This window comes from Cryptomeria japonica, unplaced genomic scaffold (assembly GCF_030272615.1).
Source record: "Cryptomeria japonica unplaced genomic scaffold, Sugi_1.0 HiC_scaffold_520, whole genome shotgun sequence".
NCBI classification, from domain to species: Eukaryota; Viridiplantae; Streptophyta; class Pinopsida; order Cupressales; family Cupressaceae; genus Cryptomeria; species Cryptomeria japonica.
The window spans coordinates 64,466-84,265 of record NW_026729334.1 but is presented as its reverse complement, the minus strand read 5'-3'; the positions used below and the strand labels follow the sequence as shown (position 1 = coordinate 84,265).

Here is a 19,800-nt window from a genome sequence, read left to right as displayed (position 1 = left end):
TGGCTGCAACCTACAACATAATAGTCCAATATTAGTAAATTTCATCCCTTGCAGTTGTGTCAGAATAATTACACTTGAATGGTCCTCAATCTCACTTAGATTATAGTCTTGCAGCGGTTGGCACTGACCATAGTGGAAGAGTGAGTGATTTGAATTCAGGTGTTACTTAATTCCATTATGAACATTTGGTATAGTGTCCTTCAGTTGCTTGGTTTCCTTATATTCACGATTCCTTCATGGAAGCCCAAGAATTCTCTTCTCTTTTCTGTGATGCGAACTGGTCCAGTTTATATTTCATCATCTGTTAAATGAGTTTCACATTTCAAAGCCGTAAGATTTGTGTCTAGGTAAAGAGATATGAATGAGATTCTACGAGTGGCTGGGATTGGATTGCTCTTCATGAGTGACAATGGTGATGGTAATCATTATGTATATGTGAGTGTCTGTGGCTTGCCACTTTATATGAGCAACCCTTCTATCCTTGGATGCCACTATGCCCAATTATTCTTCAATACTGACCAGTGTTCACTTCTGTTTGCACCGTAATTCCTCAAGCTAAGCTTTAATTATCTTTCAACTTCATTATAAGGACAATGCAGTGTATATGATGCTTACGACAGAGGATGTTTTGGTTGAGGGGGTTTGTGTATGAATCCTTGCAGTTATCATGCCAATGTTTTACCACCCTCTGTAGATACACAGAACTACTTCCATACGCATGGGTTGGGAACTCAGTCACTTAATGCCGTAGTCAATGTGTTCGGCCCTTTCAACATCCTTTTTGTTGCCCTCAATCTCCTCCTTTCATGGAATGGTCATCAACATTGCTACTGTTCTGGTTGGAGCTGTGACAAATCGATTGAACACTGGCTATTTCCAAGGAGATGTTTCTGCATTGAAGGTTGTTTTAGCATGCTCAGGATTATATGGGAAGGGTGCTTACATCGTCTGTTTTTGCATGTAAAATCATGGAACTGTAATATCGTATTGGACATGCCGATTGCTATTTCTTTCTTATATCTTTCCTCTTAAGCATTGCTTTATGTTAATATGGTAAATTTATAGTTAGAGTAAGTGCATAATTATAAGAGAAAAAGTCTTTGGTGGCCCGCCGGTATCCTAGAATCAACAGGTTATTATGTGAGGGGTGTTAGAAGAAGTTAATTTCTTCATTTCACAGCCAGTCTATTCGATAAATCTTTCTCATGCAGATTGATGCAGATTCCTCCCTTCATGCAGTCGAATAAAACCAAGTCTAGTAATTTCTTTATCATGCAAACAGTCAGTTTGACTTCGATGATAATAAATTGATTTGTTGTTTGTCTTCATGCAGATGAGACTTCTTCTCTCCACGCATGCATGCATACTAGAACAGTTAGTTCATCTTCACGCAGGGATGACAGAATAGTTAGTTCAGCTTCTACAACCACCGTAAAAGATATGCCATTAGAGAATAGTTCTGCTTGATACTGCCCACCATCGGTGCTGATGAGTTTAGTTTGCATTAATTTTAGATATGCCACAATGCATGAAATTAATAACTGCATTTTTAATTTTTCTCTTAGAATCGAAATCTCTATATAGAGATTACTTGGTTTGAATTTTATTTAACAGAGAAAAACCTCTATCGAGGCAGTATGTAACACATGATTAATAATAATGTTGTCCTAACCCTAGTTAAACCAAACTTAAACTTATTATTTTAATTAAAAAATAAATTAACCATTACTGCGCATGCAAAAGTAATGATTATCAACATGCAAGTAATAGACAAGTAACTGAACAACCATGCAACTCATAAATAACATGTAGAAATTAAATGTGCATGCGAAAAATAACAAACTAAAATTACTCATGAGGACCGAAAAGAATGCAAACCATAATTACTTAAGATGCTGAGTTATGTGTGCACATGTGTAGCATAAATTGTATGCATCAAATTATTACAAATTAAATTAACATGCAAAAACTCATAATTAAATAATCTACCAGATAATTAAATATGACCATGCATGCATGCGTAAATGAAAACTAATCTAAGAAAGTAAATCATGCATGTTACTGGGTTAGTATGTTAGTAGCTTTTTCTCTTCTTTTCTTTGTTAGTTACATTGCATGGCGACTTCCTATCGCTTTAAATCAGGTTACCTTATAGGTCCTTTTTCATAACTTCTACATGCGACCATTCTAGTCTTTACAATGAAATAAAATATACATCTTTAATTATTACATAAAATTTTATCTCGAATCTCTAACTTTCTCTGTCTCTGGATGTGTCACCTCCATTTGACCTGGATAACCTCCTCTCGCAAACCGGATGATAGACATATGACCTAGGCGTTTATCCGCCCAACCAAATGAAGCATAAGCTTCCCGGTGCTCTTGATAAGCTCCCGTCCCTCATGACGGAGTATCCTAGCAAGCTGGTACCAACTAGCAGTAAAGGAATCCTGTGCAATCATGTATAACTAACAACCCATCCTGGTTGAACTAACTACATGTGTTATGGCAGGGAGATAAATAAATAAATAAATATGATGGCCATCATTACCCTATTGGGGAGGTGAAGAAAATCACCCTTCCCTGGTTAGCCCATAACAAACACTCTCATTCCATAAATATCCCTCATAGACAGAAAAATAATTAACCCTTTGTGGATTAATGTTAGAATAATATTATTATATGTTTTCTTTATAAATTTTTATAAATTTTCCCTTTATAATATAATTTCCTCAAAATTAAATTTTAATATTTTCAATCATTCTAAATTAAGAATCTGTATTTAAGTTAATATAATATTTAAAATCAATTCCTAATATATATATATTAAATATTTTATTTCTTTTATTATTTTCTTAAAAATTCTTAAATCAATCTTGAAGTTAGAATTTACCACTATCAAGACTTTCCAAATAGAGTCGTAATCTTTCAGTTGTTTCTTAAAAACCCAGATCCAAATTTCTATGAAATTTTTACAGTACTTAGAAATATTTGAAATGAAAAAACCTAGTAAAGTTCCTTAAAACCCAGTTTCTACTTTTTAAGATACATTGAAAAGAAGGTGTCGATAACACAACTGACACATCAAACAAACTAGCATTAAATCCAAACAATATCCAATTACTCCCAGCAACAAAAAAATACTAGTCAATCAATTTCATAGATATAAGTCTTGTGGTAAAGAAGAGATTAAAAACCTACCTCTGACAAATTTATTCCATGTACTTAAATTTTTAATCAAAAATTATGACAAAAGGGACAATTTTTAAAGGAAAAGATCAAATTAAGACTCAAATAAAATATGTAAAATAAATGAACCTGGCTGTGAGAAAGAAGAATCCAAGGTGTTCCCCAAATTTTAGACAATCTCTTCAATCTACCTTGGCTGTGAGAAAGAAGAATCCCAGGTGTTTTCTTGCAGAGTAGAACAAGGACAACAAACTACCACTAGCATGTACCACTATTTTACTAAGGTGGGAATACCATGTTTATCAAGGTGTTGTTGTTCTCTTTTATGATCGATGATGAATGATTTTTTTCAAAAGGCTGTGAAGTTTTATGTCTTTTTTTGTAAGTGACTTTGGTTTTGACATCATGTCCTTTTTACATTTTTCAGGCGGTCCCGATTGTCTATAATGATATAAGAGGGAATAAGATCTTGACAAATTAGGTTAGTATGGGGTTAGAATATCAAGTTACATTTTGTACATGCATAGTAGTAATAGTTATGTAAGACATTTGACATAACTGTAAATTTAATATGGTTATTTGTAGTTCTTAGTGATTGGACACTTCAAAGCCAAATAAATTGGATTAAGGTGGTCCCTTCTTGGCATGTTTTTCTTTGATGATCTTTCCCCAATAAAGGTGAGCACAAGAATAATTATAGTTTACAGTTCTTTTTTCTCAAACGTGTTAACAAATTTTATTGTTTGTGTGTACTTTAGTATCAAGAGTATGATGTAATATTTTCTTGTGGATATCACTGTGAATTCTTTTATATCTGTCTCTTGAATGGTAAAATGGAATTTACTACAAATTCATTGTATGCATTTTTATCTTCTCATGACTGTGAAGCTTATAGATCCTATATTCTCTTTCCTTCAGCTACATTGAAATCTTGTTAGCCTCCTCCAGGATTGTAAGCTTGTAAAAATTCCACAATTTAGTAGTGTGGATTCCATCTAAAAATTGTCTTAAACATTGTCTATGTAGTAGTGTGGACTCCATCTAAATCAGGTCAATATAGTGTAAAGGAATGCTACAATCTACTAGCCAACCAATTCAATACCAATGACCTTGGAATTCCTCAAAAAATGTTTTTGGAGCAACAAACTCATCCCTAAAGTTGTGGTCTTTGCTTGGTTGGCAATCAAATATTAAATTTTAACTGTAGAAAGGTTCATGAAAATGGGCTTCGAAGGCCCCTCAAGATGCATTCTTTGTAAAGCCTTGGAGGAATCTATGGACCATTTTCTCCTCAATTTCCCATTTTTGGCTAAGTATTAGAGATGGATTTGTGCCAAGATAGGTTGGATCATTTCTCGTACCAATGAAATTTCTTCTCTTTTTCAAAGTTGGCCAATTAGACCTGAAGAAGGGATCCTGAGCCCCTCATGGGAAAATAGTTCTCCTTGCCTCATACAGGAGATTTGGAAAGACAAAAATAGGAGGATTTTGGATAACAAATCGAGGAAGCTAGACTCAATTCCCAATTTGTGGAGAATAACAATTGTAAACTTGCCTTTAACCCCAACTCCAAGAAGGAATTCACAGATTGGGATGGTAAAATCAAATTTAGTTGGAATGGCATTAAAATTCCCCCCTTATTGGAAAAAAGAGGGGTGAGAGAAGCTCTATCCTTTGGTCTCCTCTGAAGCTAGGATGGTTAAAGCTCAATTTTGATGGTGCTTCAAAAGGTAACCCCAACCCACCAAGTATAGGTTGTGTAATCAGGGACCATAATGGAAATTTTCGAGGCAAACTTGTAGTTCCTATCCAGCTAGATACTAATAATGTTGCAGAATTTAAAGCTCTCCTTTGGGGTATTATTGAGTTCTCCAAGGGAGGTATAAGAAACATAGAATGTGAAGATGATTCTGTAATAGTGATTAATGCAATCAAGTCATCAGCAACCCCAAATTGGCGTCTACAAGCCTTATTAGAGAAGATTTTATCTATTTTGAATATGTTCAAAAATGTTTCCTATAAACATATATATAGAGAAGCTAATTCAAAGGTTGATGTGCTCCCAAAAGTAGGGACATATGGGTTAGAATTAAACTGGTGGGAGAATGGTTTCAATTTCCAACGAAATGGCTAATGATTGGCAGATTTGTTTTCCAAAACAATGGCAGGTGGAGGTTCAAGTTTGAGGGGGATTATTTACTAGATATCCATTTCCAATTTTATATTGATTGAATCAGTAGACTTTTCCTGTTCAAATTTTGCCTTAGTTTCATATTGATTGAATCAGATGTGCCAACTGTTGTAGTCTTGCTCCCCTCCTCTTGCTTGTTGATGTGACCAGCTCAATTTTAAATTCAAATATTGGCTATTAGATAAAAGAGGGAGAAAAACTTAACATATTCTTCTCATACAAATCATCATCTTTGATTGACAAGTTGACTTAAGATGATAAAAATCCCTTAGCTTTTTATTCCACCAACCTCAATTTGACCCTATTACACTTTATTATTTTGATGTCTCATGTGATTCTTTGGTGTTCTCATCGAGTTTAGCTAATGTGGATCTTAAAGTCCAAGCATAAAGAAACATGAGAAAAAAATTCATTTAAAGGTGCTTGGCTTAACAAAAAAATGAGCATGTAGAGTACGATACTATATAATAGTTGCTTTTATCATGCCAATTTGGTGTATCACACATAGTAGAAAGTTGTAGGATAATCAAGTCCAAGGTATTAATAGCGTAACTTCCAAGGTAGAGACCCAATATTTGGATATTCATTCATTTACATAGCAAGATATCATCTTGCAGTTTAGAAGTGAAGTTTGATGAGCTATAGAGATGTTATATTTAGAGTTTTAGGCCACAACTTTTTCCACAAAGAAAGTTAGAGATGATTGTGTATTGGATTGTACCAAGGTAGATCAAAGGGTCTCAAAAGACAAGTTTGAATGCTCTGTATTCTACCATATTGATCAACATGGTCATGTAATTTTGACGATATGCTCATGGATATCTAAGGTATGTTCCACTTAAATTCCAAATGGTGTGGTTTACCACAAGTTTATTTTTTTAGAGTACCCAAGTAACATAGTTTAACTAGTATGCTTTATCTTGAGTTGTAAAAGTGATCATGTACTTGTGCCAACATGTATCAATAAAATATTGAAAATGATGTAAAAGAGTTGTTCAAAAAGGGTAAAGTTATATGTATCATGATTTGTATAGTGATATTCATCTCCTTACAATATTGTAAATAGTTTTGTATGGACTTTTTGGGTAACTAATGACTAATGGAACATTTGGACAATGTCTCCATGCTTGCACCATGGATATTTGTGTTCATACTACTTTAAGAGTTTGCATTTAGATGTGTTGGGGCCTAGTTGAATAATGTTTTGAACTAAATCATGTTCTTTCTCATGGCTTATGAGATTTATCATTAACTAATGTAATTCTCTACATACTAATAACCTAGTTAATATTTTCAATACTTGTAGAGATTATTGAAAATGTTTAGATGTTGAAGGCAATAAGCCAAAAGCAGTTAATGGTGCAAAGTAGAAACATTATTTATTGATCAATGGAGTAAAGCCATAAATTACAGTCATTCCTTTATTCCAATATTGTATTTTAACGAGTTGTAGCTTCCTTGGGTTATAGCATTAGGGAGAGCCTAAAAAAGATAGAAGAATTGTCCTCTTCTATTGCTCCTAATTATTCTTTTAACGATTTATTTCCACAAAAAAATGCAATTCCAATGGGTGATCACTCCCCAAATTTTATAATTTTCAACACATGATGGACAATTTGATTTGTACAATATACCTCATCTTCAAAAGTTACAACTAGGAGATGTATTCCTTTCATTTGCAAGAAAGGACATGCTTCAACAACATATTGAATGTGAAAAATTAATTGATGAAGCCATAATGTTAGTGTAGAAGAGATTGTCTAAGGTAAATATTGACTCATCCCAAGCTCCCAAAAAATAAATGAAGCTTCAATTTGATTCTTTCAAATCCCATTAATCTCATATTGAGAAGCACATAGAGAAAAATTCAATGAATATGATAAACATCAAAATAATGGCTAATGCATTGAATAGATGTGCTAAAGCAAAGATTGCTTTGTAAGAGAATATAAAAAGTGTTAAACAATCATGTGGACTAATCAATATGTGTTAAAAAGTGTAAGATAATATTTGTCCAAAATGGCTTATTCTAACAAGGAGCATAAAAAGATCATATAGACATTGAGTCACAAATAATTCAAATGCCAGTATCTATGACCTAATAAATAATAAGGGTTTTGTTATAAGAGGAGAAATAGAGAACTTGCACACTCAACTGATGTGGCTTATGGTTAAAAAATAAAAAATCAAAGGAGACATTGGTAAGCTCTGAGAAGTTCTGATGCTTTGGTTGGCTTCTAACTAATATCCTATCTGATGGAAAAAAAAAATATCAAAAGAAGAAGGTGCCCACTATTGTAGAAGATTCATAAGACGTATAGATTTAGTTTGAATATCAAAGTCACATTGTGTCCTCTTTAAAGGTGCACTAGGATACCACTCTTTCCTAATTGCGGGTAATTTACAAGAACATTCTAGCTTTAAAGTAATATGCCGGATTTCTACAGATAGGAAATTTTTGTCATTATCTAGATATGCAAAGAATAAGGATTAGTTGAGCAGTACCATTTTGTTGTCTATAGAGTAACTATGTAGATATTACTAGTATATTTGAAGAAATATTTTCTATATCAATTTAGGGATAACCAAGGCCACCTCTTAGGATAGTAGATATTGGTTTAATAATTTCAAGGGAGCATATTTTTAGTGCAAATTGAGATGAAAATCCCTTACCCTTTTCCCTTGATTTCAAAGGGCGAGAGAAAATATTTTATGAATAGTATTATCATGAATGATAAAGGGGGAGATTCTTACAGATATGATGTATGTTGTTATTGATGTCAACCAATTTTTGTCATTGATTTCAATGAATGAGAACAAAGGGAAAATATCACTCACGCCATTTGACATAACTAAAGTAGAAACAAATGTAGTTATGGTATCCACATGTTATCTATATGGTTCTAGTCAGCCTTGTGGTGGTGTGAAAGATTAGGTTTCAACTTTGCAATGATGGTATGGAAGACTAGGTTTCAGATTTGCAATGATGGGGAAAATGTGAATTTCCTTTGGAATTTCTTCTGATTTTCCAAGATTAAGGAAAAAGAATTGGATTAAAGAATACCTAGAGGATGAGGGTGTTGTCTTGTTTTCTCCAAAAGAGAGAATTAATGCTTGGGTGGCAAAGCTAGAGGAAATTGTAGAGGAGCTTGGTCTAGAGCCTCAAGAGCAGTCTTTTTTCTTCCCTAATGTCCCCCTTCTTTGGTTTTCTCATGAATAAGTCTTTAAAAGTGGAAAAATCATCTTAGCTGCAAATTTGGCTCTCTCTCCCTCTAGTTTGGGTCATGAATCTATTGCCTCTTCTTCTTAGCCTCTGCAGTTCTAAGATATGTTTTTATTTTAGGCTTTCAATAGTTTTTCTAGTCATTCAATTGGGACCTTTAAATTTTATCTTTCAATATGACTTCTTAGGTGACACGTGGTACAATTTAATGCTTCCCACAAAAAATATAGGAAGCCAATTTAAATGGGTCCCACAAAGTAATATGATAACATAGAAAGTTAACACTTAGGATACGAATAATAAAATAATCAACGATATATCAATTTTGACACTCTAAGGTTTAGAAACATTAATCCTAACAATCCCTTTCTACTAGGAAAAAGGGATAGGAAGTTGAGGATCCCTTCACGAAAAAAGGCACTTCAAATCTCCAAGCTTCAACACCAACTGCACAATAACCATCTTTGTCCTTGTTCATGCCTTCCTTTGAAACTCCTCCACCATTTGAAAGACCATGTCCATCCCCCTTCCTTCTCATTTCTCTTTAAAATATAAAATAAATTAATATCCATCATTTAAATTAAATATATATAAGCCTATTTTCCCAGTTTATTTATTATAAATATAAAATTTGAGTAAAATATTAAAGCACACACTTAGTGGGCTTTTGTAAAGGCTAAGATTTATTTACGCATACTAATGATGGTATTTGGGTCATCATTTATGAATATATTAAAAAATTACACTCAAATTGACTACGATGACTAAGGGAAAATAATTACAACCAATACAATATCTCCCACATATCAATCATCTTGGAATAACTCCAACCTAAAAATCAAATGGAAAGATACCCTGGTTCTGCCTTCTTAGTAGCACATCAAGTGTACTTGTCCATGTACATAATAGCTAGAGAATATATGATTCTCATACAAGGTTCAACATCATAAAAATAGAGAGCACCAAGCACAAAATGTACATAATGCATAAAAAATAGTAGCATCATAAAGATAGCATAATAATACTGTAATTCTCATAAAATGTGCCCAATACTAGAGCAAATACAAAAGGAATGGTAATAAAAATAATCCTTAATTAAAATATACAAGTATCGATATACAAATCAAGTCCAAAAAATAATCAATAGAGCATGGGTCCCTCCTAAGCCACTAGTTGTTGATTTGTATCCATAAGTTGACTCCCAACCTCTTACTAGGCCTAAGAAGAAACCAAGTTCACACTATCAGGAACCAATCCTACCACACTTTGATCCAAAGTAAGCATTCCTGGATTCACCTCTTGTTGGCCAAGATCATCCAAAGCTTCAAATATCTTAAAAGTATCCTCCTCTTGTCTCTCCTTTCAAAGACCTCTTTTGACCCCAGTTCATGTTCCTTGTCCTAGTTGGGAGAAAACCATCTATACCAATAGCCTTATCAAACAAGGAGCTTTTTCCTTTATCATCCCCATCAAGATTACTGAAGAGATGTTGAGGTAGATGCATTGTCAGTTTAGACCTAGGACACTTGCACTACCAATGACCATAGTCATGACAAAGGTGATACCGGAAGGGTAAAGTCTCATAATCAAGCTATTGGACCCAAGAATAAGATCCCACACACATATCTATAACATCTAGCAAAGGTTTAATAAGATCAATTTCAACACAGATATGAGCAAAAGTCATGACCTTTCTCCCTAGGGTTTGCATTGAGGATCCAATAGGCTTCCCAAGCAATAAAGATAACATTCGCAACACATTCTCCCAACAACATTCCACTAAAAATATAGGTATCAAACCTACTCCGGGACACTATTCAGAAGCTCCTCTAAAGGGTTAAATCCCACATGCCATGGTTTGATGAACAACACCACCTGCTTATGAAAATATGAACCTCCCTCAAAGACCCCATTGCGATCCTCCATGCAATCTAATGTAACCATGATTTAACTATAAGCCCAATTCTCCAGAAACTGCAAAATACCCTCATCCCCAAAAAATTGGAGTAAAGTGAGTGCTTTGAAAAATATTCAACATCCTCATCAATCATCTAAGGTAGAATAACCAATTTCGGCCTCTCTTTGCATCTCTCAAGACAACCATTAATCTTCAAAATTCGAGAACCATTGGACATACTAGTACTTGTGATACTTGGATCTGGATCAAAAAGATTATTAACAAAGGTCCTATAACCTTTGGAAGGTGATTTCAAGCCCAGCGCTGCTCGAAAACCCATACCAGGTGAAACCCCCGAGGCATCATTGCGAGCAAAAGACATCACACCCAACTGTGAAACCACAACCCTACCCAAAGAGGGCAAGGAGGTATCCCACCATAGACAACACCGATCCCCCACTGCAACAAACATCGATCACCCACCCCTCCCAAATGCAAACATATAAAAGAATAGGTTTAAAACCCCCCTCACTCCATGGGCTCCCCCCAACGCTGTCACAAGGCCAACCCTAGCTGCACCCTGCACTAGCACTCCTCCCATGCCCCTCCACCCCCCATAGCCACTAGCACCATACATGATGCCCAAAGGAGCCACCACACCCTACAACCTACCAAACTTCCATTCCCACCCCGCATAGACCAAAAATCAGCACTCACGAGATAGAGCTCTAATGCCCTAGCTTGAAACTAGCAAACTCCCTCGAATGCGAAGCCATCCCTCACATAGATTTATTTTTTTCTATCTTATAGGATACTCATACACACTTCCTTGTTATCAATATAATTTCAATACAACTCTCTCATTGCATAAAAACAAAAAAAAATGACTCTTTCCTCAGTCATCAACAACAATCCTTTTTTAAAAGGTTGGAAATTTATAAAAAAAAATGTATAGTGATAGAAAAATTATAATAAATTGTGCAACAACACCTTGAGGCACACATAATAGCTCCAAAAATTGAAGTTAAGAAGTTTTTTGATAAGGTTGTAATATTTATAATTTTAAAAACTAATTTTTGATATAAATAAATACTATAATTTTTTTCTATTGCATGATTTTTATTCTATTTGATTAGTCTTTATGATTTTTTTTATATTGTATTCCTACAAATTGACAAAAAATGGTCATAAAATTTACAATTGAAAAAGTAAAGGTATAGCTAACAAGGTTCTAGAACTAGGACAAAGAATGCTTTAAATAATAAATAGACAAAAATGAAAAGTTAATCTTTTTAATAAATTTCTTTTATCTTCACATCTTGATTTCCTTTATATGAAAGTTGATTTGGATTCCTCAATAAATACAAAATTCAACACGATATCATAGGAATTCTCCCCAATTTAGTTGTATATACCTAGAGTAGCTACATTCCCTATGCAAAATATACCTATTTTAGGAATGAATTTTAGAGACAAAAATTTAAGAAACATTCTTTAATTGTACTAAATGATATTTGATGTGTATATTTGAAAAAAAAAATATATATTAACCTTTGAATAATCTATTCAACATATTAAATTGTATATACAACAAAACTCTAGCACTAGGATTATTGACCTGAACTCTATCATCCTTGCTTGCAAGTATGATCCTCCTAAATGGTTAGCTAATTCTAATTCATAAGGGGTGGTCCATCAATATTTGTGGGTTCCTAGGTATTAATATTTCAAGTGACTCTTCATTGAAAGGAATGTTGATTTAGCTACTCAGAAGAATAGAGAGAAAAAAAGTTAAAAGTGAGTAACTCAATTGCATTCCCATGGGAGTAGACTACAAATTTGATAAAAAAAATCCCATACTATATTATATCTCTCTTCATGGGTGTTATGTTACAAAGTTCATAAATCTCAAAAAAATTCTACTTTCTTTGGTCTAATGAGAAAGGTACAAGGAAAAGGGATTTTGTTAGATGGAGTTAGTATTCTCCTCATTAATAGTTGGTTGTTTTGAGTCTAATACTTCCATAGTATAATAAATGCATAGGAAACTATAAATAACTTTCTTAGGAATAAAGATGCTTCCTTAAGAAAATATAAATTTACATTTTCTTTTAGAACTATCTCATGGATCCTTTAGTGCAATAATAAATATCTTGCATAAACTCAAGGTTGTTATGATCATTATTGACCCTTGAAAGGAATTTATAACTTTAAGAGAATCATACATAATAAAATTCTTAAATAAATTAGGGTTCCTTACTTTCATAGGAAAGTCTTCTTTGGTTTCCATTTACTTGTTAAGGTTGAAAAACTAGAGACACACACAATAACTAAAGGTACACACAATATCTCTAAAAATGCAACTTCTTTAGATTTTTTACAAGCTTGTAATGTTTATAATTTTAATGATTAGGTTGTTATAAATGATTAATAAAAGTTTACTCTATTTTATTTGGCCTTAATGGTTGTTGTCTTATATTACAGTAGTACAATTTTATAAAATAATGGTGATAGTTTTACTTACAAAAAGTATAGCTGGCAACTTTAAAGAACAATTATAAAGAAAGCTTAAGAAAATATTTAGACAAAATTTAAAAGATAATATCTTTATAAAGTTTCTTTTACCTTCACATATCAATTTAATTTATATAATAGTTGATTTGGATTCGACAAGAAATAGGAAACTTAATATAATATCATAGGAATTCTACCTAATTTAATTGTATTTCTTGAGGTACCTACTTATTTGGAAGGACATCCCTATTTGAAGAATGAATTGAGTAGATAAATCTGGAACATCCTATAATTGTACTAAATGAAATTTAGTGCCTGGATTCCAACAATATAAACATTTTTACCTTTCAATAATCTAGTCAACATAATAAATGATATGTACTGTAACATGATTCTAACCGTGTAATTGTGGAGAATAAGTTTATCGTCTTTGGTTGAAAGTATAAGCCTCTTGAATTTTAGTTATTATTAGTCCCTACCTTTATGGAGTGACTAATGTTTTCAAGTAGCTATTTTGCAATTAATTATTGCTTTGGAAACAGTTTGAGGCCTTTTATCCAATGATTTGGGTGGATTATCCCATTAAACTTATTTATCTCCTTATATTTGCTTTTTCTTGATTGGCCGGTGTTATTTTAGCTCATGGTATTTTTATTTTTTCCATTTTGTAAATTTAGGAAAAATCATTGTCATAAGAAAAGGGCTAGGTATTTGGACATGGCATTTTGTAAAACAAGGGCTAGGTAGTTGGACGTGGCATTCTGCATAATAGTTCAAGTGCCTTGTCTATGCTTCCACATTTTGCATACATGCATGGGGCTACAAGAAGAAAGTAATTGCAATGATAATTTCTAACAAAAAATCCATTTATCTATTCAAGGCTTTAAAACTCTGATTGCAATGGATTGAGGATGCCACAATAGAAAATTTTGTAGATCGGTTATAGAGATGATCATGTGTTTCTACTGTCAAAGGTTCGAGGATTTTAGCTTTACACCTACTAATTGCATTTGCTTAGAAAATTTCTAAAGCCTTTCCAACATATCCAAATTGTGTATATTGTGTATATCTTATAATTGCATCTTTCTTTTATAATTCTAGACATCAAATTGAAGAAAAAAATTGATGCTAACCATTTTTCTAGATTGTTCCAGAATCCATAATCTCTCATTGTCTTTGAAAATTAAATTTGGTTCTTTTCATCTAAAAGACATCAAGGTAAATATTGTTTGTTTTATTCTTGTTGTATGTAAGAATTTATGGTTTTTGTTTGAAATTACTGCTACCTTTGAACCTTTTTGAATTTGAACACCTTTTGACTTTGGCTAACTATAAGTGCCAATAATTTTCCTACATTTTGTTTAATGTGAAAATATTGAAGCAGCAACTATGAAAATATTAGTTTCCCTTTTGTTTATTTTAAGAATAATTCTTCTTTGTCATGGATATGTTATATTTTCCATATAAATTCTAAGCATTTTCCCACATCAACATTGTTGGTTGCATGACACTATTTGTGTATAATCATGAGGTGAATAGAATCAATTTCTTTAACTAGTTCTATTATTTGCAGGTTGATCTTGAGTATACCTTAGATTGTTACCCTAAGCCATTTTCTATGATGCTCTATTTTTTTCTTGTGTTCTTCCTCTTGCTCCATTTTCAATGGTTTCACACTCTTCTCACAACCATATACTTATTCCCCTATGCATTAAGCTCTTTGATAGCCATTCAAAGGGGCAACTCCTATAGTATTCCCTATGCAAGGCCTAAAAGTGTCACACAAATAATGTTCTACTTCCTTCACTTATAGCCACCTTTCTTCTCTGCATACAGACACTTAGTATTTCTACAACTCTCCTCTCATCTGTGCAGCTTTTGAATTCCCTTCCTCCATTTGTATTTCTGGCCAATGCATCAAGAAGGAAAGCTTATATTAGTTATTTTTTCTTCCTATTCACAGTAGCTACTCTCTCTCCCTAGCGTAGGTCTGTCAACCTCTTCATCATGCCGATTCTCAGACTTTTTGATTGCATATTTAGCATTTTGAAGACCATTCCACTTCGTATTCTTATTGTTGCCTAAAATTAATTTTATTTCCATCTATTTAAAATATATTGTGGTTTTTATTTTGTTTCCTTTCATAGTATATGAAAGGTATAAAGTTTAATGGAGCCAATGACTTGCTTCAAGCCAAGAATGAATTCAAATTTTGCAATAGGTGTGTCATGCATCATAATTTCTCACAAGCTTGCTTTTGTACCATTTCATGATCTACTGTTGTATCTCTAGATGAGAAGGGAGTCTAGTGTGTTCATTGCAGGATGTTTTAGCAAGCATGTAAGAGTATTTTACACGAATGTTTAGTTTCTACAAGGGGTTCTGATCAAAGATCATTGGTATTTTCTTTGGCTTTGATTTTTTTCTTTTTAATTGTATACAAGGATTCTACACCATACCTTTTGCCTTTGGTAATTAAATAATGAAAACAAAGTGCCAAAGTGATGCATTGAGAAGGGAAAAAATGTTTACCTCCACAAAAGGGTTGTTTTGTTTTAACTCATTTCTTCCCTACTAGTGTTAGTTGGATGTGGACAAAAGATGATTTTGATCTCTTCACTGCAACATCCACACTTGGGAATCAAAATTTTATATTTTTACAAGTCCTGTAGAGGATTGGTGACTGGTGACTTTGACACATTTCTAGTTCATATATAAAAGGAAGACATTTCAATACAATGGCAGATCATTTGGAAAATAGTACATGCCAAGAGGAACAAATTACAAGTTGTAGGAGAAAGGAAATTTCATTAGCTAAGATTGCAATGTTAATTTAGATCAAACAACCCAATAAACATGCATCTATGAATAACTGTATAGCATTATTTAAAAAATATAAGTATAGTGCCTCAAATGACAAAACCCCAAATGTTTTCAATCTAGTATCAAGCAAATGGAAGATGCTATGTCTTCCTAGTTGATAGATAAATGCAATGATTCAACTTCTCTAATATGTCAAAGTTTTCTTAACTAAGATATAATTGTTGACTCCAAATTTTATGTCCATACAATTTCACTTTGAATACCTTTAGATAGGCATTCAAGGGATGGACTAGTGACAACATTTTTTTGAAGATATGTAACAATCCCTGAACTCACAATTTCTCCTTTACCACATAAAGACCAACATTCCTTTCATAATAGGTCTATCCTCCATGCACTAGATACCACCAATTCTGTAAATCAATCAAAATGGGCTCATGAGGAAATAATAGAAAATATCTTAAACATTGTTAGAAAAAAGGCCACAACTCTTGTTCAAATGCTCATGCTATGAATGTTATTGTATTCCACTTAATCCCTATAAATCTTGTACTCTTTATAGTCAATTTTGTCAGTTTCAAGTATCATTTTTTTATAATGCCAAGTTCATTCTCAATACTTGTTCAAAGCAACATAAATTCAAACAATGCTATTTCAATCCCCTGGCAGATGCTAAACACGAAGCCAATTTTTGTCCTCGAGGTCAATACTTCCTTACCACTTTATAATAATGATCAACACTTTTCCATGACGAACAATGTTACAATTTTATGACAAAGAAAGATATGTAGTTATTGTAGATTGCCTTTTAACTCATATCACATTGAGCAACTCCAGAGAGAAAAAACTAGTAGCCAAAGTTTTGAAACCCAAGAAAGTAGGCTATTAAAAAATCTACTAAAAATAGCAAAACGTACTATGAATGCAAGCGCCCATTTGAAGAGATCAAACCATCATGAGTATATGGGAGACAAAAAGGAGAGGTTAAAATGATACCCTATAATTTGAAGTTCATAACTACTCATTATAGTCCTAGGATAGATTATGTCTGCAAGGTACGCTTTCTGCCAATATCATACCTTTAAAGGCTACCAATGCCATACTTTTAAGTGTTAACAATATTGTTGCTCTTCCAGAAAATAGAATGAACATGTCCTCATTTACCCTTCCCTGCATTGTAAAAAGTAAGCCTCACTCCCTAATCAAAACATTTGCAATACTAATACTAGTATCAGTTCATAGGAAGTGCATAGGAAAAAACCAATTCTTAGTCATTCATAAGACTTGCTCTTAATGAGGCTATAACAATCAAATTCAATGAATCATGAACAACTTAAACATATAAGAATTATCAAAACATGCACAACCTGAAATTTATAATTGTTATTGCATTATATGTTGATTTGCCATTAGGGTAGAATATGAGAATACTTTGAAATTATAAGACTTTGAGCCAATTAAGACCATCCTAGAAAAATATAGAATTCAATAATCTTCTTTCATGTGAAATCAAATACAGACTATGAAGTCACGATCTCTACTATGCAACATACATATTTAACATCACCTTTAGATTCAACCCGATTTAACTGACATGCCCTACATTTGTCTCTATTCAATCTAGCACTCTTAGTGCATCACAAAACTTGTTCTAATTAGTATTGGCTGGTTTAAACAAGAATTAAAAAAGCATGTGGATTTAGCTACTTGAACAAATTCAGTGCAAAAAAGTTAAGTGGCAAACTCAGCAAATGTAGCCAAACCCACCAAAAGAAAAGAAGATTAAGGTTTTTACAAGCTTTGCACTCCTATCATCAACCAAAAGATAGGCAAAATGTTTCAATTAACATCTTAACAATTTTTACCGAAAATTGATTCTCCACCCGCTCATTTTCATGATGTAGAGAGTATTAAATCATATCCCAAACAATTTAAGGTGTTCCTCCCCTCACAGATTGGTTGGGGTCTCATATTGGATTTGACAAAGCCTCTAGAAAGCCAATGGAAAGCAACATGTCCATGCTCTAAACCAAATTCTATGTTGAGCATCTAAAAACGCATCCTTGGAGTCTACTCGCTCCTACTTTCACCTACTCTTACCTCCCCTTTTTCTTCTCCTCTCTGTCCTTTACCGTAGCTCGAGGGAGAGGCCATCACAGACAATATTCCTGTGCCAAAACTCAAAATACATCAAACAATTATCGTTATTTCCCATGTAACATCTTTACATATCTACTATCGGTACCATCAAAGTGTGATTTTTCTCAAATCCCGCTGCTGGTCGCTAATATTTTACTAGTATCTTCTACTGCTCAATGTCCCTTACCAGAGCTCTGATTGTACATGTATTGATCCTTCAATTACTTAATTAAAATAAACTATTAAAATTTTAAAATTTAATACAAATAAACTAGAATAAAGCGGAACTGTGATAAGCTTTGCTCCAAGTGAAAATAAAATTAAAAAATGAAAGGTGTGCCCCCAAAAAAACCATTTTCTTTTCCTCCACTCTAACGTAACGAAGTAATAACTAACAAAAATTTGAGACTATTGTAAATTAAATTTAACAAATAGATAATTATTTTAGCGAAAGGTGTTTTAATCATGCTGCATGACGTTTCTTTTCAATATATATATATATATGAATATGATTGAGGGCTCCTAAATATATCAACGGACAGTTCGATCAAAATGAATATTATACCAGGTCTCCCAAAAGATTTGATAGTGCAATGCCTCATAAAAGTTCCTTACAAATTCCACAACCACCTTAGGGCCGTCTGCAAGAGTTGGAACGCTGTGCTGAGCAGTCCCAACTTCTATAAAGAGCGACAGCGCCATAATGAGTGCGAGGAGGGAATAGCTTATTTTCATCTAACAGAGAGACCAAGTAATTGGGAAGTAATTATTTACTACCCGCATGGGAATTGGCTGGAAAGACTGCCCCGAGCCCCGGAAGAGTTTATTTCAGATTGGGAAGTCTATTTGGATGAGTTCAATTTTGTATACGTTAGATCAAAACATTATCTGGTTGCTATGGGGCTTTCCAACAAGTACGAAGACAGAGCAACTGTTTTGATGTTTGATTTTTTATCTCGCAAATGGCGGCTCGGCTGCGACATGCCTTTCCGTCGATACCAGTCTGCATGCGCAGTGTCACCGTCTCCTAAAGGTCTTGTCTATATTACCGGTGGTGTCGAGAATCTTTTTCAGAACCCCATCAGTCCCCATCTACTGGAATCTTATGTTTTCAATGTAGAGGAAAACAAATGGGACGTTTTACCTCGTATGAATCCCGATAGCCCTCAATATTACTGTGTTGCTGAGTTTGTTGATGACAGGCTTTATGTAGTCCCCGATCATGGGCGCAGCTTACAAGTTTACGATCCTCAAACACGACTATGGAAAACCATAGATACTGACAATACCGGTGAGCATGTTGTGAACTGTATATCTGCTTTTGGGAGGTTGTATTGGTTTGGGTTGAGGAGGCACACTCTAGTCTTAGAAGAATTCGATTTTGCCAAAAAATTATTTGCTACAGTCGGACAATATCCTTCTCAAATTGGGGCTGTGGACCGTGCTGTGTTGTTCCGTGATAGTATTTTTGTAGATGTCCTGAATAACAGAAGTTCAGTGTACTATCTTTTTAATCTCCTGGATAAGAGATGGATTCAAATCGAGATGCCTGCAGAGTTTCCAACTTTTAGTTTTTTATCAACAAAGTCTGCTGCTGTGCAAATTTGATAGATGTGGTTAACAAGTAAACTTTGATATTTTTATAGCCTCCTTGTATCGCTTTTAAATATATTAAGCTAATATTTTGTTTTAAGTTACTTGTGTCTTAAATATTTTATTAATATAATTTCTTTATAATATTTATTTTCTCAAATGTGATTGAAATAGGATTTATCATACTATTTCCTATTTTGTTTCTTGATTTTATTTTTTGATTTGATTTTA

At 33.4% G+C, this 19,800-nt stretch overlaps 1 protein-coding gene across 1 annotated transcript; it reads left to right on the top strand.

The window, feature by feature from the left end:
• Window positions 1–18,528: 18,528 nt before the first annotated feature.
• On the top strand, window positions 18,529–19,584 carry LOC131872121 (F-box/kelch-repeat protein SKIP20-like). Its single transcript, XM_059216035.1, has one exon. The coding sequence runs from the start codon at window positions 18,529–18,531 to the stop codon at window positions 19,582–19,584; it is 1,056 nt and encodes a 351-aa protein (XP_059072018.1).
• The last annotated feature ends 216 nt before the right edge of the window (window positions 19,585–19,800 follow it).

Bases quoted from the DNA above. Each gene is read 5' to 3' on its own strand.
- LOC131872121 (XM_059216035.1), top strand. From the start codon at position 18,529: ATGAATATTATACCAGGTCTCCCAAAAGATTTGATAGTGCAATGCCTC.